The sequence below is a fragment of the Mirounga leonina genome, unplaced genomic scaffold, assembly GCF_011800145.1.
Source record: "Mirounga leonina isolate KUSES-001 unplaced genomic scaffold, KU_Mleo_1.0 Mir_165, whole genome shotgun sequence".
Classification (NCBI taxonomy): Eukaryota; Metazoa; Chordata; class Mammalia; order Carnivora; family Phocidae; genus Mirounga; species Mirounga leonina.
The window spans coordinates 17,158,055-17,182,989 of NW_023270415.1; the positions used below are offsets into that span (position 1 = coordinate 17,158,055).

A 24,935-nucleotide genomic window follows, 5' to 3' on the forward strand; every position below is an offset into this window, starting at 1 on the left:
CATTTATTTAATGACTGCTTCCCCCACTGGGACCTTTCCTGTCCTGTTTACCACTGGATTCCTAGCACCAGGAAAATGTACTTAATTAATGAACGAAAGCACTTGAAAGCATGATGCCACACAAAAGCCTGGGAAGTAAAAAAGATACAATCTTAAGGCTTTTTTTAAAATGCACTTTTAAAACTTTGAGGGATTCTGTTTTAAAATGTAAACTACAATAAAGGAGAAGGGAATTCTTGCATCTGAGGGCCCAGTGATTTTATCTGTCTCCTTCAATGGAGCTTTGATTAAATTCACTGAGTATGTTAATGATGAAAAGTTTTTAAAGGAAGAATTATCAGAGTTACACGGGCAAAAAAATGTTTAAAAATTAGTATTGCCAGAGACGCACGGGTAAGACTGTTCTTCATTTTTATCCACAACCTCCCCATCCTGCATGTTCTTGCCCCTCCCGCAGCGCCCACGGCCTGGCATGAACCCTACCTTCTGCGCCCCTGGATTCTGGTTGGGTGTGGCCAGTGGAAGACAGGAGTGGAGAAGCCTTCACTGACATGTTCACTAGGTTAATTAACTTCCTGTGTCTCACAGAACAGGACACTTAACCTTCATCATTCCATTTACCATTCCATTTACTGTATGGTGATTACTTACTAATTTCTCCCAAAGAACTCTCACACAGAGGCTTCAAGCTTGGCCCAGAGTTTTTCTAAAGTTCAATTAAAAGATTGGGGCACTTGGGAGTATACATTTGTCAAAACTGTACCCATGATCTCTGACAAATAAATAAATAAAATCTTAAAAAAAATTAAAAAAAAGGGACGCCTGGGTGGTTCAGTTGGTTAAGCATCTGCCTTCGGCTCAGGTCATAACCCCAGGGTCCTGGGATCAAGTCCCGAATCCGGCTCCTTGCTCTGCAGGGAGCCTGTTTCTCCCTCTGCCTGCCACTTCCCCTGCTTGTGCTCTCGCTCTCTCTGACAAATAAATAAATCTTAAAATTTAAAAAAAAAACTGTACCCATGATATGTATACATTTTATTATTGCATATAAGTGACACCACAATAAAGTTGATTTTTTAAAAAAGTGATGTGGGGCACCTGGGTAGCTCAATCGGTTAAGTGCCCAACTCTTGATTTCAGCTCAGGTCATGACCTCAGGGTTGTGGGATAGACGCCTGTGTCAGGCTCCACGCTAAGCGGGGAGTCTACTTGGGATATTCTCTCCCTCTCCCTCCGCCCCTCCCCTCCATGCATGCGCATTCACACTAAAATAAATAAATCTTTAAAAAAAAGTCATGACATATATACTTTAAAAATTGGGGTATTTTCACATATTCCACAATCTCTTGAAAAATCAGAAGACAAGCAACCACATGGCTATATTCTCAAAGTTGGCATCAACTAGCACAAACTGGTTTAGTCAGAACTCCTCATTTCTACCAGCCTTACCCCCAAGACTTGCTCCCTTTTCTACGTTCTTTCTCTCACAGAATTCCACCTTCTACTCTGCTGCCCCATGCAGTCTTCATTGACTCTTCTCCCTATTTCCCTCCCCCACATGCATGCAGACACCATAACCTGGGCATTCTAACTCCCAAGAGACCTTACAGACCACCCACCTCTCTCCTTCCCCAAGGCTACTTGTCCTAGCTTGGGCCACCAGGCTCTTTCGTAGTGCATCGAAATCAAACAGCTCCTGACAGGCGTCCATTTTCCTGGTCTTGTCAGATTTATTTTTATACCACAGGATAGTTTTCTAAAGTCTCCTGTTTCTCTTCTGTAGCTCCCCATTCATTCACTGAACTGGACTAATGCTATCCAGCCCTCATGGAGCTCACAAGAAGCTTGGTATAAATGCCAGTGTCTTAACATAGCCCTGGGGGGGAGGGGGTGCCTAGGATCTGGACCTTGCCTGGACTTCTCCAGCCTCACTTTCAACAATCACCCAGTTCTCCAGCTGCTGCACTTACAAATATAACCACGATGGGAAACTTGATCCAGCCAGATCTTATTCTTGTGAAGGAAGACTCTCATTTTGAGTCAAATCACTAATTTAAGGAAAAGGAATTTTCTTAGGATTTTCACCCAGCACCTTACCTTAGGTTCTTTTAAGTAACAGTGCATGGCCTGAGTAACATCTGCAGCATGGACTGCATTGTGGTAAGGGTTTTGACTGTGGTAATCTTCTTGAATCATAACTGCAAAGAAAAAAGATCCCAGATTTCATTGTAGGTGAGAAGCATGTGCAAGTACAAAAATTATGGTGATTATGAGTTTTCCACTTAAAATTTTCATGTGGCTATCAGCTAACTGTTCAGATTCAGAGATGATAATCACCTCATAAGTCACATGTTTACCAAAAATCAATACCATTTGACTGCAGACTTGTTTGAAATTTTCAAAAGGTATTCATGTCAAAACAATAAATATTTTTCTCTTTCAAAATGTGAATCTATCATTGTGCCAAACTCCCCTCTTTTAGATGTAATTTTAAAAGTTTCTCAGTTTAACTAACAAACACTACAATTCATTGAATACATATTTATTGGACCAAGTACTATTTTAGATTCTAGACATTTATCAGTGAACAAAAATCTATATGAAGGTAAAATAGGACAGTCATTTGGGGGTATATGAACATGATCCATGAGGTAAGTTTTGGATCTGGCATTAGTTTTTCAGTAGTAAGGCTGGACCTTCTGCTAATCCTACGCTCTGCTCAGTGTCTGTTATGCTCTCATGAAAAAGTAGACTAGGATTAGGGTAGAGCTATCCCCACTGCCATCAGGCCCGCCGTGGCCCTAGTAGGTAACACTCTAATCTACTGGTCACTAAGTAATGTGAACCAATTCCACAGTGCTAAACTACGACTTACCGGTGAGAAGGAAGGAGCACCGCAAATCTGTATTTACTTTAATCCAACCTTTCAAACAACTTTTTCATTACTCTTGTTAGTATCTATTCTTGTATGTGTTTTATAATTTATATAATATATAACTATAGTATTACAGACATAAATTATAAATAAATATACATGAAAAGTTTCTCAAGGGCCTAGGTAATAAATTTATCTTTGTTTGGTATTTAAAAGGAAAGAAACTATCTTCTTCTTTAAAAAAGTAAGAAATAATCCTCATGCTTCTTTTCTTTTAATGTATTTATTTGGTGAAAAACTTCAACTTTTTTCCTAGCAGAGCAGTCCTAAGCAAATATCACCATGCATGTTTAAACATATTAAAAATAATCTTTAAAGTGTACTGTAAAGAGATTTCTGGGATCAGAAAAAGAGAACACCTAAGCACACTGTAACTGATTTTTTCAAGTTTGAGCTTTCAAACTTTTTAAAAAGGACAGAAACGGTGTCATCTTTATAACAAAGCTGTAGTCAACTAAGAGACTGACTGCAGAAGTGTCCCATTTCTTCACCTTGCTCTCCAGCCATGGTTTGAACCTTCAAAGCTTCCTGGCCGAGAGGTGTGCTCATCCCCACCTGATGTGCTTTGGCCAACAGGATGTTGTGGCGTGAAGGAGAGCAGTGCCGACACCGGGTTCCGGGGGTCTGGGGTCACCAGCTCTCTCCTGGAGACTGGCCACCACTCCTTGAACAAGCTCAGCTTGTTGTACAATAAGTATTTCCTCCTTTTTTGTTTTTTAATGTGAATTTATTAAGGTGCCAAACTCCTCTGCCTCCTTTTAATTTAATGGGAGACCATGGAGAGCTGAGCCACACGAAGCTGAGTGTCCCAGCTGAGGTCCCAGGCAAGGCCCATGGAGCAGCCCACCTGCTGTCAACTGCAGGCACATAAATGAGCTCAGCCGGACCACAAGCAGCATTCAACAGCCCCAGAGACTCAGCAGCTAAATAAATGCGTGTCATTTCAAGCCACTAAATTTGGAGTAGTTTGTTTTAGAGCGATAGCTAACTGACACAACTGATGAAAATTTAAACAGTTTAAATCTTATTACTGTTAAATGGGTTGAAATCACTTACCTAAAAATCTACGAAGTTTCATCATATCTAAATGGAAGTACTCAATTAATCCATGAAGACTAAATAAATGAAAGGTTAAACTTACTAGACTATTTCCTAAAATGAAAGAAGAAGAGGTATCATCAGTAAGAAATACAGGCTCGCGTAACTGCATTGTGCTTCCAAATAGGGGTTTTGAATATAAAACATGGAGAGTGCAACTTCCTACTTTTTGTCTATCTAAGATTTATATCCTTTTATTTTACCAGCTATGAACTTTAAGTATCACATCTCTTTTTTTCCATTCTAAGGGAAAAAATGGCTTTGTTTCGTTTTTCTATCACCAAATAAGATAAGCATTTTCAAACAGATCAATTTTTTGAAAGACACCAAAATAATTACAATCAATAGAAAACTTTGAAAATTGTCCCACACTAAGTTGAATGCAACTTCCCAAAGCACCCAAAACATGGCTGCACTACCTTCAGCTACCCATCTGTCTATCATGGTGCTTTAACTGAATGAGAATGTCCAAAGTCAACTGCCTTAGCTGCACCGTGTTAGGTGGAGTTTGTGTTTATTCTTCAAGAGACCGAGGTAGGAAGAGGGATCGATGACTTTAAGATCAAAACTTTGAACTGGACCACTTGACTCGCCCACACTTGTAGCAAGAAATCTGAGTAGCTGCAAGGGGGCTGGGTAGTGGTCACAAAACCAGGCAGAATTCTAGGATTCTAAGTTCATGGTCAACACTACACAGAAGTCTTAATATGTTTTTCTAGTGAAATGGCTAATTTACCGCCTCAAATGCCTATTTTCAAGCCTTTTCTACTCTTCTCAAACTTTTGACATACTTCCCATTCACCCCCTCATTCTCAACAGGCTCAGACTTCAACAGAAAATATACAAGCCCTCAAGTTCCCTTTCCTTTTCAAAGCCAATCCCTCCACCCCTCCAGAGTTTCTCAGAAACCTTGTTTGGATATCCTACCAACACACCCCACATGCCTCCTCCACCCCAGTGAATCAAAATACCCCTCCTCAGTCGTTCCCTATATTGTTCCAATAAGCATGAGCACTTGGACATGCTCTAGATTTTCTTCTCTCTCAAACAACAAAGAGTATCTGACTCTCTTGGCTCCCTCCAGAGTCACCCTCTCTATTCCCCTACATAACTAAATTTTCCGAAAGAGCTGATACATGCAGTGGGGACTGCCTCATCCTCAACTTCCACTCCTTTGTCACTGACAACGGAGTCAACACTAGTATAGAAATTAAATTTGGAAAAACTACCATTGTTACAATGGTCAGTTTCTCTTCCAAGATGTGACTCTCCATTTTTTATACCTTCTATTATATTTTGAGGTTTCGTAGATTTCCTCTATAGGACACATACGTTACTTAAAAAATGTATGTTAAAAAATTAACTTATTTTTAAAAAATGTAAGTTTTAAAGAGTTACGAGCTTCTAATTTACTGTCAGCATTTAGACAATAATAACATAACCATGATTTTCGTATTCTCTAAAGAAATCCATGATTCCTACAAAAATCTATAAAGCACTTAATATTCCCACATTGCGTATTTATAGTAATAACATTTATGAAGAATTAAAAAGGACCACTGGGCTAAACTCATTACCCAAAACTGCCTAAACAACTGTCAACAGCAGCCCATGGCTGAGGAAAAATATAAATTAACTGAAAAATACCTGAATGAGAAACCCTGGAAAAGATGCAGAAGACCAAAAGATATTCTTCTTTAAAAACCTGACATATCAGGTTTTATTTTTTTTTAAAGATTTTATTTATTTATTTGAGACAGAGAGAATGAGAGACAGAGAGCATGAGAGGGAGGAGGGTCAGAGGGAGAAGCAGACTCCCTGCTGAGCAGGGAGCCCGATGCGGGACTCGATCCAGGGACTCCAGGATCATGACCTGAGCTGAAGGCAGTCGCTTAACCAACTGAGCCACCCAGGCGCCCCTCAGGTTTTAAATGAAAAAAAATTTTTTAAACCTCTTAAGAAACTAAATGTTAAAATGCATTCAAATCCTGATAACACTCTATTGATATGAACAGGAGCCCATGCGCTTTGGAACCATTTGTGAAGAAGTGAGCTATCTTTCTGTTATTACTGCTATAACAACCAACTTTGCCTTCATATTTCACAACGTATGTTCAAGCAAACAATCCAGTTAAAAAATAGGCAGAGGATATGAATAGACATTTTTCCAAAGAAGACCCACAAATGGCCCAGACTTGGATGAAAAGATGCTCAATATCACTAATCATCAGGGAAGGCAAATCAAGACCATAATGAGATATCACCTTACATCTGTCAGAAAAGTTATCAAAAAGACAAGAAGTAACAACTGTTGGTGAGGATGTGGAGAAAAGGAAACCCTCTTGCACTGTTCGGGGGAAGGTAAATTGGTGCAGCCACTCCGAAGAACAGTAGGAGGAGCCTCGAAGAATTAAAAAAGAGAACTAACATATTATCAATTCTGCTTCTGGGTATTTATCCCAAGAAAAGGAAACATTAATTCAAAAAGATATATGCACCCCTATGTTCAGTGCAGCATTATTTACAATAACCACGTTATGGAAGCAACCTAAGTGTCTGTAGACAGATGAACAGAAAAAGAATATGTGGTATACATATACAAAGGAATATTATTCAGCCATAAAAATGAAGGAAATCTTGCCATTTGCAACAACATTGATTAATTTTAAGAGCCTTATGCTAAGTGAAATAAGTCAGACAGAGAAAGACAAACGCCATATGATCTAACTTATATGTGGAATCTTAAACAAAAAACTAAGCTCACGGATACAGAGAATAAACTGGTGGTTGTCAGAGGCGAGGGTTGGCAATGTTGACAAAATAAGTGATGGGGGTCAAAAGGTACAACTCTCCAGCTATAAAATAAGTCTGGGGGATGTTACGTACAGCATGGTGACTATAATTAATAATACTGCATTGCAGGGGCACTTGGGTGCCTCAGTCAATTAAGTGTCTGACTCTTGATCTCAACTCAGGTCTTGACCTCAGGGTTGTGAGTTCAAGCTCTGTGTTGGCCTCCAAGCTGGGTATGGAGCCTACTTAAAACAATAAAATAAAGATACTGTATTGCATATCTGGAAGTTGCTAAGGGAGTAGACTTTACAAGTTCTCATCACAAGAAAAAAATTGTAATTATGTACAGTTATGGATGTTAAACTTTTTGTAATGTTTTAAATATATGCATATATTAAATCACTACATTGTACACTTAAAGCTAATATAATGTTATATATATCAATTATACCTCCATTTAAAAATAGGCAGGAATTGCTGAAAATGGCAGAGTAGCAGGATCCTGAGCTCACCTCTTGCAATGAATACACCAAAACTGCAAGTACATATAGAGCAAGTCTCTGAGAACAACCTGAAGACTAGCAGAATAGCTCTTCCACAGCTAAAGATATAAAGAAAAAGCCACATCATGAAGGGTAGGAGAAACAGAGATGTGGTTTGGTCAGAACCTACACCCCCAGCTTGGTGACCCATAAGCAGGAGGAAATCGTAGGTATAGAGATCCTCCCTGAGAAGTGAAGGGTTCAAGCCCCACATCAGGCACCCACTGCCCTGGGGATCTGCACCAGGAAGACAACCCTCCATAACATCTGGCTTTGACAATCAGCAGGGCTTAGGTCCAGAAGCTTTGAAAATCAGCAAAGCTTAATTCCAGGAGAGCTGGAGGACTATGGGAAGCCAAGATTCCACTCTTAAAGGGCCTGCACACAAACTCCCTTGTTTGAGACTAGCACAGAGGCAAGAGTTTAAAGACTACTTGGCGATAAGTTAAGGAAATTCACTAATTTTAGGGCTTGTGCAATAGGGTCAGGGATCTGTAGGAACTTTCTCCAGGAATGGAAGCACTGAAAGGTACCATTTTTCTTGCCCTCCTCCTGTCTAGCTGGCCTGATGCTGGCGGGCACCAGTTCTGACACTATCTACCTTGCTAGGGCTACTCACCTGACCGGGTGTTTCCCTGTGGACCAGTCCAGTCCAACCTACCCACCCTGGCAGACACCCCTCCAAAGTGGCTCCCGTCCTGTTGCACATAGTGGGACTGGCACCCCACCAAAGTGGCACCTGCCCTAGCAGGGGTTGCAGGCCCGTCTACAAGTGCGCCCACAACAGTCACAGCCAGCCACACTGGGGGCTAGCCCTGCCCCCCATATTAGTCGTGATTCAGCCACAAAGGAAGGCACATGTAGCCCACACAGGGGAAACCCTTGGAGCTCCTGGTTACAGTGACCAGGGCGTACTGTGCTACTGGGCCCCACAGGATGCCTGCTACATAAGGCCACATGTTCAAGACCAGGAGACACAGCTGATCTACTTGATATATACAAACAAAAATAGAGAGGCAGGGAAAGGAAGAGACAGAGGAACATGTTTCAAATGAAAGAACAAGACAAAACCTTAAAAAAATACTAAATGAAATGGAAATAAGCAATCTACCTCATGAAGAGTTCAAAGTAATGGTCATAAAGATGCTCACCAAACTTGAGAGAAAAGTGGATGAACTCAACAGAGATAGAAAATATAAAAAAGAATGCATCAGAGCTGAAGAATACATTAAAGTGAAAAATACAGTGAGGGAATCAATAGCAAATTAGATTATGCAAAAGAACAGATCAGTGATGTGAAATTCAGGGTAGTAGAAACCATCTAAACTGAACAGCAATAATGAAAAAAAAATTAAAAATGAGAAAGGTCTCAGGGACCTCTGGGACATCAAGCATACTAATATTCACATGATAGGAGCCCCAGAAGGAGAAAACAGAAAGGGAAGGGGCAGAAAACTATTTGAAGAAATAATAGCTGAAAACTTCCCTAACTTGGGGAAGGAAATGGACATCTAGGTCCAGGAAGCAAAGAGAGTCCCAAACAAGATGAGCCCAAGGAAGTCGACACCAAGACAAATAATTAAAATGTCAAAAATTAAAGATGAAGAAAGCATCTTAAAAACAGCAAGAGTATAGCAACTAGTTATGAACAAAGGAAACCCCATAAGACTACCAACTGATTTTTCAGCAGAAACTTTGCAGGCCAGAAGAGAGTGGCATGATATATTCAAAGTACTGAAAGGAAAAAACCTACAATCAAGAATACTCTACCCAGCAAGGCCATCATTCAGAACTGAGGGAGAGATAAAGAGTTAAAGTTTTAATAAAAGTTAAAGAAGTTCATCACCACTAAACAGGCCTTATAAGAAATGTTAAAGGGGTTTCTTTGAGCAGAAAGAAAAGGTCAAAAAATAGAAGAAAATTATGAAGGAAAAAAGTCTTACTAGTAAAAGCAAACATAGGAAAGGTAGTGGACCTGCCACTTATAAAGCTTATATTAAGGTTAAAAATCAAAAGTAGTAAAATCAACTGTATCTACAATATTTACTTAGGAAATATATACAATATGACACAAAATACAAAATGTTGTGGGGGGGGAGTAGAAATGTAGTCCTTTTAGAATGTGTTCAAACTTAAGTGACTGTCATCTTAAAATAGACTGCTATATACATGATGTGTAATATATGAACCTCATGGTAATGATGAACCAAAAACTTCTAAGAGATACACAGAATATAAAGAAAAAGGAATAAAAACACAACACTAATGAAAGTAATCAAATCAAAGGGAAGACAGCAACAGAAGAAAAACTGAGAACTATAAAACAACCAGAAAACAACAAAATGGCAATAAATACATACCTATTAACAATTACTTCAAATGTGAATGGACCAAATGTTCCAATCAAATAACAGGGTGACTGAATGGATAAACAAATCAAGACCCATCTATATATAGCCTACAAGAGGCTCATTTCAGACCTAAAGACATATACAGACTGGAAGTCGAGGGATGGAAAAAATATTCCATGAAAATAGAAATGAAAAAAAGCTTGGGTAACAATACTTGAATCAGACAAAACAGACTTTAAAATAAAAACTGTAACAAGTGACAAGAAGGGAATTACATAATGATGAAGGGATCAATCCAACAAGAGGATAAAAAAAACAGTAAATATCTATGCACCCAACATAGAAGCACCTATATATAAAGCAAATATAAACAGACATAAAGGGAGAAATTAACAGTAATACAATATTAGTAGGGGACTTTAATACCCCCCACTTATTATCAGTAGCTAGGTCATCCAGACAGAAAATCAATAAGGAAACAGTGGTCTTAAATGACACCTTAGACCAGATGGACTTATCATATATATACAGAACATTCCATCTAAAAACAGCAGAATTCACTTCTGAGGTAAACATGGAACACTGTATTCCTCGGGATAGGTCACATGTCAGGCCACAAAATAAGTCTCCATAAATTTAAGAACACTGAAATCATATCAAGTATCTTTTCCAACCACAAGAGTATGAAACTAGATTACAAGAAAAAAAAAGAAACTGAAAAAAAACACAAACATGTGGAGGCTAAACAACACACTAATAAACAGTCAAGGGGTCAATGAAAAAAATCAAAGAGGAATTCAAACACACCTTGAATCAAATGAAAATGAAAATACAATGTTCCAAAATATAAGAGACACAGCAAAAGCAGTACTGAAAGGGAAGTTTATAGTGATAAAGCCTACCAAAAGCACTAAGACAAAATATCAAAGAAACAATCTAAGCTTACACTTAAAGGAATGAGAAAAAGAGGAAAAAACGAAGCCCCAAAAACAAAGCCCAAAAAAAGTACAAGGAAGGACATAATAAAGATCAGAGTGGAAATAAATGAAATGGGACTTAAAAAGTAATAGAAAACATTCATAAACCTGAGAGCTGATTCTTTGAAATGATAAATAAAGTTGATAAACCTTTAGCCAGGCTCATCAAGGGAAAAAAAAGAGAAAGGACTCAAGTAAATACTATAAAAATGAAAGAGGAGAAGATCAACAGACACCACAGCAATATAGATTTTACAAGACTAATAAAACAAGCATATGCCAACAAACTGGACAAACTAGAAGAAATGGATAAATTCCTAGACACATGTAATCTTCTAAGACTGAATCACAAAGAAACAGAAAATCTGCACAGTCCAATTATTGACAATGAAATGAATCAGTAATCAAAAAACCCCCAACTAACGAGTCCAGGACCAGATGGTTTCACAGGTGGCACTGTTCTATTTACATTTATTTTGACGTAACAACTAAAGTAATATTCACATTGTTAGAAAAAAAGAAATTTCCCAGATCTTAGATGAGTCAACTGATACTTCACATTTTTTTTAAAAAGGGAAGGACAACTGTGTAAATGATACTAGAAAATTTTCTGTGTGGACATGCCAAAGTGGGGGCAGGGAGAGGAACAGAACAGTCACCAAAGGGCAAAGGAGAGGTGGAAGAGAAACAGAAAAGGAAAAAAACAAAAACAAAAGGGCAGGGTAGCAGGAGAGAGGTAAGCTGATAAGGCAGAGTTCATTGTCTTTACAATTTTGCCTAGAATCAGTCGAATTTATTTTCTGTCAATGGCACACAGACAAATGGAAGGTGATTACAAAGCTATTTTCACCTTACATGGGCCACACAGATTATGGGGAATCATACAGTAATTCCAAAAAGCTAGTTCCTCATTGATTCTCAAGATGAATAAAGTTGTATCTGCTTGTCCATTTTCTGTATTTGGCTTCCTTATGAAATGAGCTTCATTCCAAAGTAAAATAAGAAAAAGAATGGTGATTTCAAAGTATACAGCAGTGAACTACCTAGCTGTTACTTCATTCTAAACACTCCAAAGTGACTTCCTCATTACTTCATTCTAAACACTCCGAAGTGACTTCCTCTCCACGTACTGCCCACTCTGCTTCACTTATTAAAGAGATATTTAGACAAGGACAAAGTCTAGTTGAACTACATGTACCATTTTTATGCCAAAAATTTTATCCTAAATAAAAATGATTCCCAGAGGGAATCCTTTCCTGTTCCCAAAGAGAATAAGGAAACATGACCCCTACCCCTAAAACAAAATAAAACAAAACAAAACAAAACACAGGAGGGGGTAAACAGATTAGAATCACCTGGTGTTTTCAAACCACTCATATTCTATAGATTCTGATAAGACTCCTAAAGAAGCTACTAGCTCATCCCCATCCAACCATGGAGAAGCAGTGTCAGAAGGAACCACTGATTAGAATATGTCCTCTCTCTCAAGTGTTCAGAGAAAGAAAAGCCTGAGAACCACAAAGTTGGAAGAAAGGATATCTCTCAAAATGTCATTAATCTACCACATATCCGTGGCTATCAAAACTGGAATACAGTATCAGAAGATGGCACTGTAAATAGCCACAATCCAAAAGAAACCAAAACAGAAAAATAAAGAACTAGGTAACAATTTCACTTTGGGTTATTCATAATAGCAGCATTAGCTAGGGTGAGGATTATAACTTTTGATCACTGCTAAGAGTAATGAAAAAATAAAATGATGAGAGTGATTCTCTGGGCTTCTAGATCAGTCACCAAAGAAGGGACAAAATGGTGTTCTGCCAGCAGAGGGCTCACAACCTAAAGGAATGAAAGCAACAACCCACCAGGGGCTGTACCATCAATGCAGAATCTAGAGTACACATTAATGTGAGTAAGTCAAATTCTTCACTTACCATTTGTTAGTCTATCAAATAGAAAGATATCAAAATTCCAACTTCCAACTTTTTCCAGCATACACTGAAATGAAAACCAAACATTCTTACTGTAATTTCATTTCAGTAACAGTCTGTCTTTTGTAGATAGCCCATAGAGAAGTGAGTAAAAATGAAAAGTGATCTAAGAAATGCTAAGTACCATTCTTTTTAATCGTGACCTTTCCAGCCGACTCCAAAAATGTATCCAAAACGTAAGCTCCATTTGGAAAACCAAATATTATTTTGCTTTCCAATTAATGAATGTACAGGTAAGATTAATGTTTCTTTCAATTCACTGCTATACTCCCATGAACTTTTCAAGAATTCTAATATAATTTAATACCATGGAAGTGTGGTTCATACACTGCATGGTCTAGAAACTAGATTTTAAAAGTCTCGTAAAAATAAGTTATAATAGCTGAGTACTTACTATATTCCATACTGTTAAAAGTGCTAGTTCACTCTTACTATTCATATCAACACTATGAAGTAGGCATTGTTTTCAATCCTCATTTACAGATGGGGAAACAGGCTAAACGTAACTAACTTGAGCAGCTAAAAAGTAACAGAGCTGGGATCTAAAATCAGGTGGTCTGACTCTGGAAACGAGGCACTTGACAGCTATACTACACTATGCTTAAATTATTTGTTATTCATTTTCTTAAAAAACACTCCCAACTTGCAGCCATTTATTTATATTCTTTATATAATAAGTAACAGCATTTACTACATTTATTTTTAAGTTGATGTGTATTTCAGTTGAGCAAATAAATCCCACAACCCCAAAATGAAACTGATTGTATTTTTAAACCATATATTTGTAACCTGAAACTTTTGTGGAAAGTTCACTGTTGTATACATTTATCAATAAATTGACATAAATAATACTATTACTTACGATAGTATTCACAACTAATCATACACAGATCAATATTCTCATTTTTAAAAGCATAACATGTAAACTTTTTAAAATTTAAAGAAAGCATGAACACCTTCTATTAAGGTGTTCTTTCATCAAACCGGGAAGCAGTTTTTTTTCACTTTAATGTAATCGTAAAGAAGGTGCTTCGCCCTATGTACACACACTTACAAAATCTGGCCTGTAAATATTAAGTCAAAAAATAATTTTAAAAATACTAGAAACAAGATTATTTAAAACACTCATTTGGTCAAAAACAAGCTCATCTGAGCTCTACCTTCATTAAGACATTTCTTTTAAACTATATAAATAGAAAATAATGCTCACAATCACTGGGTTTAATTAGAAAACGTAAGGAATAGCACGGAAGACCACAGGGGAAGGGAGGGAAAACTGAATGGGAAGAAATCAGAGAGGGAAACAAATCATGAGAGACTCTGGACTCTGGGAACCAAACTGAGGGTTACAAGGGAGGAGGGGTAGGGGATGGGGTAACCGGGCGATAGGTATTAAGGAGGGCACGTGTGGAGATGAGCACTGGGTGTTACATGCAACTAATGAATTGTTGAACACTACATCAAAAACTAATGATGTACTATATGCTGGATAATTGAACATAAGAAAAAAATAGTTTTCTTCATAAAAAAATAAAATAAAATAGGAATAAGATAAAAAAAGAAAAAAGAAAAGAAAACGTATAAATCCTCAAAATAACTCAGTGATGGAAGGGACTATGAAAAATCATTTGACTGAAAGTCATGAGGCCTAACGTCCTGTGCTGGGTGTACCTCTACCCAGGAGGTGACCTCAAACAAGTCTCTGATGCTCTTCAGGCCATTGATTCCTTACCTACAGAACACAGAAATTAGACCAGAACAGCTATAATATTCTTCCCAGAGTTAAGAGTCTGTGTGATCTTATAGTTTAATGTTCTACTGATCTACTTGTTACTTAATGTTATAATAAATGAAAACATTTTCACTATTTTAGTTAACTTCAGAAATTTCCCTACTTATAAAATGAACATGCGCTCTAAAGGAAAAACCTGAAGAATGGGCTTAACTGATTTTCACATACAAAGAAAGGTTCTTTTTTTTTTTTTTTTTTTTAAGATTTTATTTATTTATTTGACAGAGAGAGACATAGCGAGAGAGGGAACACAAGGAGGGGGAGTGGGAGAGGGAGAAGCAGGCTTCCCACCGAGCAGGGAGCCCGATGCGGGACTCGATCCCAGGACCCTGGGATCATGACCTGAGCTGAAGGCAGACGCTTAACGACTGAGCCACCCAGGCGCCCCACTAAGAAAGTTTCTAATAATTCAATACCACATAGGGGAAAAAGGCTTCATTAAACTTATCAAAGATTAATGTTTTCTTGAAAAAGCAATACACACCTTGGCTTGTCCATTATAATCATCATCTAAAATGTTTAGAGAATTTGAAACAGTAGTACCACGAAAAAAGCGTGAAGATCTAAGATACCGCTGGAAACTTAGTAACCTTCTGATATTCCTTGCAGACACAGAAACTTCAATTTCAGATTGAGCTGAAATAAAAGAAGTAAAAGGTGAGTGTAGCAAGTCAAAATTGTGCATACACTATCTTTGTATTACCCCTTTCTAGTTATACACAAATAAAAATAAATCATACCACATTTCTAGGAGAGAAGAAATACTTTATTTGTATTTTCAACTAAAGAACTAGGAACGAAGGGGTAAATGGTCAATTTTGACAGCAGTTAGAAAGCTAATGAAAAGTGTGGCTGGATTAATAATCAGTTTTGTTTTGTTTTTTTAAACTCTGAAGCATTATCACCTCTCATTCTATTGCTTGAATATGCTGTATAAACATTATGGAACAGAAAGACAAAACCTAGTTTCAAACTATCCTTCATAGTGAGGAGCCAGGTCCCAAGTTTAATACTAATGAGATATCATTTCAAATACTAAGATAATTTTACTGAGAGGAAAAGGAGATGGGCTGGAGAATTAACTAATTTCTATTCTGTAAGAATTCTACAGGATAGGGACAAAAATCCTGTAAGATAGAAAAGCTCTAGAAAGGAGCAAGTCTAACACAACCTTTTTTTTTTTTTTCTCTAGTTTTAGAACAAACCAAAATTTCCTTAAGTACCAGACGAAGTAATGGACTTGAGTTAAAAGCCATCTCCCAGGGAACACACGTTATCTTTAAACTCTAGAACCAAACTAAATTCAGTGAAATGCTCATAATATAAAACACATGAAAATGGAGACTAAGGATCAACAACTCTACACCTCTCATCTTAACCTCGAGTAGCTTAAAATCACCATGTAGAATGGCAGATAATCAAACATATTCTCCCTCGTGTGTCCAGTCAGTAACTCCACTATTGGCCTCTAGTACTTTGTCTTCCTATCTATAAAATAATGGCAAGAATATCTGCTGGATTAAATGAGATAATGTATACATGAGTTAAGTAAACGGTTGCAATGTAGATGATGATAAAATTGATGCTGAAGCCACTGCTCGGAAGTATGCTTCAAGGTAATTATCCTGAGTTCCCCGTCTGTTCGTGTTGCTCTCAATAAAAGTATCCACTGGCTCCTCATCATCTTAAAATGGACTCCATCTCCTTAGTTTGGAAAAAAAGGCTTCATGCTCCAGGTTCTAGCTCTCTCCAGATTTGACTCAGGTGTCACCTTTCCTGGGAGGCAAACCTGGACACCTGCACACACACTCCCCATGTTGGAGAAATGGGAAGTACCTCCCCGCCCTGGGTTCTCAAAGCTCCTGTGCACACCTCCATCAGACTACTTCTGATACTGGATTATAACTGCTTATTTACCTGTCTCCTTTAATAAATGACGACCTCCGATGTAGGCAAGAACTACCTTTTTTCCCATCTCTTTATTCCAAAGCCTAATAACAGCATCAGGTAGATAGGTGAAAAATATACTGAATAAATGCATCCTATTTTTGAAATACCTGATGAGTTTTCAGATTCCCATATATTCACATAAGCCAGAAATAAAATAATGTACATGGTTATGTACAATTTTCCTAATGTACTCATTTTTCACTCCAGTGAATCTAAAATAGGAAGTATCTAGAACAACTGTAGAGTCAAATTTCTGATCTTTATCAATGTAACTTACATGAAAAGGACTGGAACCAAAATGGTAAAACTATTAATATCAAGTGATAATGTTTGAACTAGAATTAGCAAGTCTGAGGAAATGAGGGTAGACTAAGTTCTGTGAAAACAATGTTCCCAAGTGCTTTGCAAAAAGTTCCTCATTTAGTCCTTAACAATCTCAAAAGATAAATATTATCCTTCACTTTATACATGAAAACACTGAATCTACAAGAGATTAAGTAACTTGCTCAAGGTCACACAGCCAATATAGGATGCAAGGGGATTTTAAAACACTGAACTGTTTGCTTATAAAGCCTATGTCCACACTATGACTCCTACGTTTTTGTTAAAATCTTTACAGTATTATTTATTAATTGTAAAAAATTTGTGTATAAAATTGTTCAAAATTGTCTCTACTTAGATGAAAGCATGCAGAAAAAAAACACAGAGGGGGGGGGAAGCTAATGTACAAGAATTTATGCCTAATATGATCCTTCTAGTGCTATTCTTAGAAAAGAGTGAATCTGGAAGGGACAGAGTTGAATGGTACGAATATATGGGGAGCAGATGAGATCTAATTAATAAGATACTAGCACTACCATCTCTGTTTTCATGAGGCACCCTACAGTTTTACAAAAGTGCATACACTATCCCATTCAGTAATCAGAACAATAAAATGAAGATGACAAGATTATCACCCCCATTTTACAAATATAGCCTTAGAAACTGAAGTAGAAATGCAACACAATTAATCTGTGAGAGCCAAAGCATTTAGAAAATTCTAGAAAATGCCACAGAATACATGTATTCTATCCACTGTGGAAAAGTAACCTAAAGAGTTCAAGGTCATGAGCATGACTTCCTGAGCATTCCCTTCAACTTATCTGACATCACACACAAAAGGCAACAGTTCTATCGTCGGCAAGTGCAGTGCATCACAGGGAGCACGTGTGTGCATGCATGTATACACTGACAGCAGGGGCATCGCTACTTTCAAATTCTATAGCCAAACTCATGCACCCCAGGGATAAATGTGAGAATCTCTTTGGGAGGACAGCTGCACAAGGACCAGAAAATAAATGAGCCTCATTTGAGGGGAAAACCCCAATAACTCAGTGCACTGTGCTAAGGCCTCCTATCAACGTAGCAGGATTCACACTGTCAATGGTTAAGACATCTGGCAGTCTGGAGGCCAGAGCCCTATTCACAAAATCACAGCTGTACCCGCCTGCTTTACTCCCATTTTCTGGGTAATTTCTGACGAGACACAACCTCCTGGTATCTCATTTTCCTTAACTGAAACAAAACAAAACAAAACAAAGCAAAAACTAAACATAATTCATGTCTTCCTGTTTCGCAGAGTCCTGAAATTGGTACACATTATCCAGAGTTCTGGTTTGACCATATAAAGTTGAGAACGAATATTAGACTGACTCAAGGGGAAATGCTCACAGGAGCCTAGCACCATCCAGCAAGACTAATCCCATAAATAACCTACACAAAGCACCAGAAACGGAGCTTCATTTAACGACAGAACCAGCCTTAACAAGTACTGATTATTTCACAGACAACCTAAGAAAGGGGAGAACCTATCCAGATGAAACAGCAAATCATCCAGAGAAAAGTGTTTTCTTCACCTAGAAGGCCTGGGGAAGATTACTTAAGAAGATTACATTGTGGAAGACTGAAAATCCCATAAGACCCTACAGAGACCGCAACTAAAACTACCCCAAAGCTTTGCCTAAGACTTCATGTACAGCCAGAATATGGGGGAGGGGGGAAGAGAACATTTGATTTTTCTATTAGGCTAGTTATTGAATATGTCATGTGTTCACATGTCTGAAAAATGAAAAGGAAGCAAGATGGGAAGAAGAGAACCAGGGAAAGAAAGCGAGGAGGAGGGGAGGAGGAGGAGGGACGGAGGGAGGGAAGGCTAAACATAGAAAAGAACACAGTGAAAAACCTAACCCTACCCAGTCATCCATCCAGCTACTTCCTAAGCCCTCCCCCAAAATGATAATCTTTTTCTTAAAGTTTCCTGTGTATCCTTCCTGAGTTTGGTCAAATATATGAAATCATTATATACTATTTTTCTACTTTTACATAAATGGTAGCATATTCCATTGTATGTTCTGCACCCTTGCTTTTTAATTTTTCTTGGAGCTCCTTCCCTACCAGTACACAGAGACCTTCCTCATTCTTTCATGAGGTTGTAAAGTATTCCATAATATGGATGAACCATAATTTATTGAACCAGTCCTTTACTGAAGAGCATTGCTACAATTTTAAAATTTGCAAAAATACCTTCATTTTGTGAAATATGCTTATATTTCCACTTCTTGATTTGTCAGTTTAGGATATCGTCCTTTAATATTTTATCACACATGAGGAAACCACTCTGTATCCTACTTTCTCTCCCTTTTCGTTTCCCAATGTTTGTTAGCAGAGTACAAACTTTTTCTTTCATTCCAATCCTCACTTTTATCTTTTGTTTGTTTAGGTTCATCCTTTAGCAGTTCCTTCAGGGCTCATGAAAACTACGCAGCTCACAACTTCTTTCGGTAGTCTTTGTATTTGACAGACAGCTTGACTAAACATAAAATCTTGGCTCTCATTTTCCTTCTTTGAGTGAAGGCAGGAAAATGAACACATTGATTTATTACTTTCTGGCATTGAGATCTGCAAAGTCTGAGGCAAACCCTTTATTTCCCCCCCTTATAAGCGACGTGGTTTTTTGGCATGGCCATCCACACAATCTCTCTTGATCTTAAAGTCCAATGACTTTGTGAAGATATACCCCCCTATTAATCATTCTGGGTCCTTTCCCCCAGATATAAGGGGTGCTCCTTCAATATTTAAATTTAACTCTTCTGTTACTTCTGAAGAGTTTTCCTGAATTGTATCTCTAAATATTTGTGTTCCACTCTTTTAGCTTTATTATTCAGAGACTAAACTGTTAGGTCGAAATGGCTTTACCTGTCATCTATATCTCATTTTCTCTCCAATTCTTTTTGTTTTGTTTTGTTTGCTTTCTCATTTTTCCATCCAAGTACTAACCACACCCAACCCTGCCTAGCTTCTGCGATCAGACGAGACTGATCTTGTCTGTAGGGTGGGCTGGCTGCAGACTGCTGTTCTCGTTCCTACCCACTGTGTCTGTTAACCTTGGTTAGTGCATATTCTACACCTTGTGCTCCTACCAAGTGCCTTCATTTCTGTGATCTACTTAAACATTTGCTTTTTTTTTTTTTAAGTTTTTATTTATTTATTTGAGAGAGACAGAGATAGCAAGAGAGAGCATGAGCGGGGAGGTGAGGGAGAAGCAGGCTCCCCGCTGAGCAGAGAGCCCAAACGCTGGGACTTGATGCCAGAACCCTGGGATCATGACTCAAGCTGAAGGCAGATGCTTAACCTACTGAGCCACCCAGGTGCCCCTGAACATTTGCTTCTATTTCTTGATTCTGAATATACAGGTTTCAACTACTTTCGTTGTCTTGCCTTATTTATTACCTAGTCCCTGAGTTCTTCAATTTGTGCTTCACAGTGAAGCTACTGCTTCATTTACATTTTTAAGTGAGTAGCAGAAAATTCGGTCACAATTTTCATCAGCTTAAAGGTAGCATTTTTCTGTGAGCTGCTCTTTAATTATTGCTAAGTTCTGCTGCTCTCTTCTACCGCTCTGCATAATTCAAGGACCCGATGGGCCAGTTTCTTTTTTACAAGAATCATCACTGAATGGGCTAAATTTTTGTGGACTAACCCTCTACACCATTTTTTTTTTTTTTTAAGATTTTAAGTAATCTCTACACCCAACATGGGGCTCAAACTCACAATCCCGAGATCAAGAGTCCCCTGCTCTTCCAACTGAGCCATCCAGGCACCCCTACACCACACTCCTAATATGGATAGAAGTCTTTTTTCTTTTTTTTTAAGATTTTATTTATTTATTTGAGAGAGAGAGAGAAACAGCATGAGAGGGGATAGGGTCAGAGGGAGAAGCAGGCTTCCCGCCGAGCCGGGAGCCCGATGCGGGACTCGATCCCAGGACTCCTGGATCATGACCTGAGCTGAAGGCAGCTGCTTAACCAACTGAGCCACCCAGGCGCCCGGATGGAAGTCTTAAGAGAGGGTAGAGGAGCCCTCTTAGCTTCCTTACCCAAAAGGCTCTCTCCTTTTCTGCCAAAGGGACAGTCTGCTTCTTACAAATGGATATCTGCTATTTCTGTAGCTGGGCCCAGGGGGAGTGCACCTACCCCTACTCAACTCAGATCACAGACCGGATGAGGCAAGTAAAATGTTTAACCTTATACTTCCGGGCAAGCCCCTAAAAAAAAGTTTTAAGACTTCTTTTGTGGCCTAACATCTGGTCTATTCTGGAGAATGTTCCGTGTGCATCTGAGAAGAACATGTATTCTGCTGTTGTGTGGAGTGTTCTGTGTACGTCTGATAGGTCTGACTGAATTACAGTGCTGTTCAGGTCCTCTAATTCCTTACTGATCTTCTGTCTCATTGTTCTACTCATTATTGAAAATGTGAATTAGTCTCCATTACCGTAAAACTGTCTGTTTCTCCCCTCAATTCTGTCAATTTGTGTTTCATATATTTTGGGGTTCTGTGGTTAAATGTATATATGTTTATAATTTATAATTTACGAATTTATAACTTATATCTTCTTACATATTTATCATTGTACAACGTCCTTTATCTCTTGTAATTTTTTTTTTTCCCCAAGTCTACTTTGTGTGACAATAATACAGCCACCAGCTCTCTTTTGGTTACTATTTACATGGAGTATCACTCCCATCTTTTTACTTTCAACCCCTTTGTTTCTTTATACCTAAAGTTAGTAGTCCCTTCTACACAGCATATACATGGACTCTGTGGGTTTTTTTAGTTCAGGTCTGCCAATCTCTGCTTTTAAGTAGAAGAATTTAATCTATTTACATTTAAGGTGACTACTGATAAAGAAGGATTTACTTCTGCCATTTTGCTATTATTTTGGGTATATATTGTATGTTTTTTTGTTCCTTAATTCATCAATTATTGCCTCTTTTTTTTTCATTTAGCTAATTTTTTTGTAGTGTACCATTTTGACTCCCTCTTCTTTCCTTCTCTGTATATTTTTTAGTTCTTTTGGGCATTACAATTAACGTCTTCAACTTATAACAACCTAGTTTGCATAGTACCAACTTATTGTACAAACACTCCACTCCTATACTCTCCAACTCTTCCCTTTTATCTTGTTATTGTCAGAGTGCATCTTTACTCATTGTGTATACACACACACAGATTTATAAAAGAGTAACAAACCAGAAGTACAACAATACTGCTTTAATATTTACCTATATAGTTACCCTTGCCGGTGTTCTTTATTTCTTATGGTTTCAGGTTATTCTCTAATGTCCTTTCATTTCATCCCGAAGGACTGCCACTAGCATTTCCCATAGCACAGATCTATTGCAAATGAACTCTCTCAACTTTTGTCTGGAAATGTATTTATCTCTTCTTCATTCATGAAGGACAGTTTTGCCAGCTATAGAATTCCTGGTGGATAGTCCCCTCTCCTTCAGGATTCTAAGTATGTCATCTTACCCCCTTCTGTCTTCCAAGGTTTCTATAATGAGAAATCAGTTGTTAATTTTATTGAGGATCCCCTGTTATGACAAACTGCTTCTCTTTTGCTGCTTTCAAAATTCTGTCTTTGGGTTTCAACAATTTGACTATATTACGTCTCAGTGTGGATCTCTGAGTTTATTCTGCACTGAGCTTAGATGTGTATTTCATGTCTTCATCAGATTTACAAAGTTTTCCACCTTTATTTCTCAAATACTTTTTCTGCTCCTTTCTTCTTCCTGTTACTGGGACTCCTATGATTCATATCTTGGTACATACAATGATCTCCCACCATTTTATTGGGCTCTGTTCATTTTTCTTCATTCTTTTTTTTTTTTTTTCCTGCTTCTCAGTTTGAATCATTTCAATGGTCTTATCTTCAAGTTCACTGATCCTTCTGCCTACCCAAATCTATTACTGAATCCCTCTAGTGAATTTTTGCATTTCAGTTATTATACTTTTCAGCCCCAGAATTTGTTTGGTTCCTTTTTATAATTTCTATCTATTGAGATTCTGGTTTTGTTCATACAATGTTTTCCTGATTGCCTTTAGTTCTTTGTCCATGGTTTGCTTTAAGCATTTAAGACACTTGATTTAACATTTCTCACTAGTAATTCTAATGTCTGGGCTTCCTCAAGGATGGCTTCTGTGAAATTCTCTTGTTGCTGTATGTATGGGCCATACTTTCTGGTTTCTTTGTATGTTTTATAGTTTTGTTTTTTTTCTTTTTTGAGAAGTGGACATTCTGACTATTAAACTGGGGTAACTGGAAATCTAATGTCTCACTCCTCCAGTACTGCTTACTTTTGCTTGTTGTAGGCTGAAGCCATCTGTTTTGACTTCCACACTGTTTTCACCTTTGCATATCTATCTGCCTTTGTGTGTTCCTTGTTGTGTGTGGTCACTGGAGTTCCTGATCCATTATCTGCAGTCAGCCAACGCAGTGGCCCGACACAGATTTCCTTAAATGTGTGGCTCCAGAAGGGGGAGTGGAGGGCAGGAACAGATTCTTTAAATCTTCCAGTAGACACTGCTGGTTGAAATCTCCGCAGTTGTAAGGCTGAAACGAAGGCAAATGTCTGCGCCTACCACTCAGGGATCTGACAGACTGACTTACACATGCAACTCCAAAGTTTTGGAGAACAAAGTCCCCAGTGCCCACCCTGGCTTCAGCAAGCCCCTCCAGGAACATAGGCCACTGTCCCCACAGCTAAGGGGGCTGAAGAATGGGGAATGATCACTGGTTTGTGTATGAACGGCCAAATAGCAGCCTCTGCCTTCATCAAGTACTCCCCAAGGTTGTTATAAGTGTCCAATCAGGATCCAGAAACCTGAAATAGTAGACTCTGGTCTTTTTCTCTAGTTTAGTGGTTGTTTTGGTAGAGAGATAAACACCTCAATCTTCCTACCCTGTCATTTTGAGTGACATCTGACCCTTTCTTCTAAAAGATGTGTTTTTCTTGGTCCTTTCTGGGAGTAGCTGCCCTAAGCCATCTGTTCTGCTCAACCAAAGCTTGAAAATGGGGAGAATTTGCATGGGAGGACTTATCTGTATAAAAACAACCAATGTTTAACAGTCTGGCACTCCAGATATTTTTCTATGAATCATTTTCTATATGCACGTGTATATATAGTTTTTCTTTTCTCCAAGACAATTCATGGTAATTTTTTTTACTTACAAATTCATGAACATCTTTCCAAGTCAATAACACAAGTACCAACATTTTTACTAGCTATGTATTATTCTAAAATATGAAATTATCATAATTACTTAATCTTTTTGATTTAGGCTGTTTCTAACTTTTACTTTTCTTACAATTCTGTAATAAACATTCTTATAACTAAATCTTCACACACATCCTAGTTGGAAAAAACCCTCAGAAGTAAACAAGCACATAGGAGCACATTTCAATGGCTTCTAAAACACACCGCCAAACTGGAAAGTAAGTTTTCTAAAAGAAAATTAGAGAGGCTTCCAGAACTGTCCTAGGATAGCTTCCAAAATATGATCTAAGAAAAGGGATCAGTGACTATAAATCAAGGATGAAACATGCTGATGTCATTTTAAGATGGATATTTTCAGTTTCGTCAGGTTTGCTCCCCTCCCATTCTTCCCCCTTGCACACACACATATACAAATGGATTCCCTATAATGATTAGAAGTAAAATTCTTATGCTGAAACAAGAAAAGAGCACTACAGAGAAAAAAAGGGTATCAAATTGAATAAGTAGTTATCATTTAGGGATATATGAAAAAGGTTACATGGGAACTAGAAACAGGAATGAGTGACTGTGAGAATTTGATTAGTACCCTTCATTCAGACAATTACTAAAAAGCTCACCCTCTGACCATGTTACATAAAATCTGGCCCTACTACCAATACCGTCATAAGCTCATTCTGTAACTTGAGGCATGCCATTATTTATTTCCCAGCATAATACACAATAGATTAAAACTGTCTTTATTAAAGCCCAGCTTCCACCAGGCTAGGACTATTTATTTTAAGTCCCAGGCTTGTTCTAGTTTACATGGTTACCTACATTCCAATCCAGCTTAGAAAGCCAACAGGGCTCACTGAATTAATCAAGTTACTATTAAAGAGCTGTTAGCTCTGCTGGTTCTCTTCTAAAATATCAC

At 38.0% G+C, this 24,935-nt stretch overlaps 1 protein-coding gene across 3 annotated transcripts in view; it reads right to left on the minus strand.

Moving 5' to 3' along the window:
- PDE7A (phosphodiesterase 7A) overlaps positions 1-24,935 on the minus strand; it is a 109,897-nt gene that overhangs the window by 12,374 nt on the left and 72,588 nt on the right. For all 3 annotated transcript variants that reach the window (XM_035011253.1, XM_035011251.1, XM_035011252.1), the window contains exons 4-7: positions 14,961-15,112; positions 12,628-12,691; positions 3,989-4,084; positions 2,095-2,195 (exon numbers count right to left, since the gene is read on the minus strand). In XM_035011253.1, coding sequence (XP_034867144.1) covers positions 2,095-2,195; positions 3,989-4,084; positions 12,628-12,691; positions 14,961-15,112 — 413 coding nt within the window. The remainder of the gene's footprint in view (positions 1-2,094; positions 2,196-3,988; positions 4,085-12,627; positions 12,692-14,960; positions 15,113-24,935) is intronic.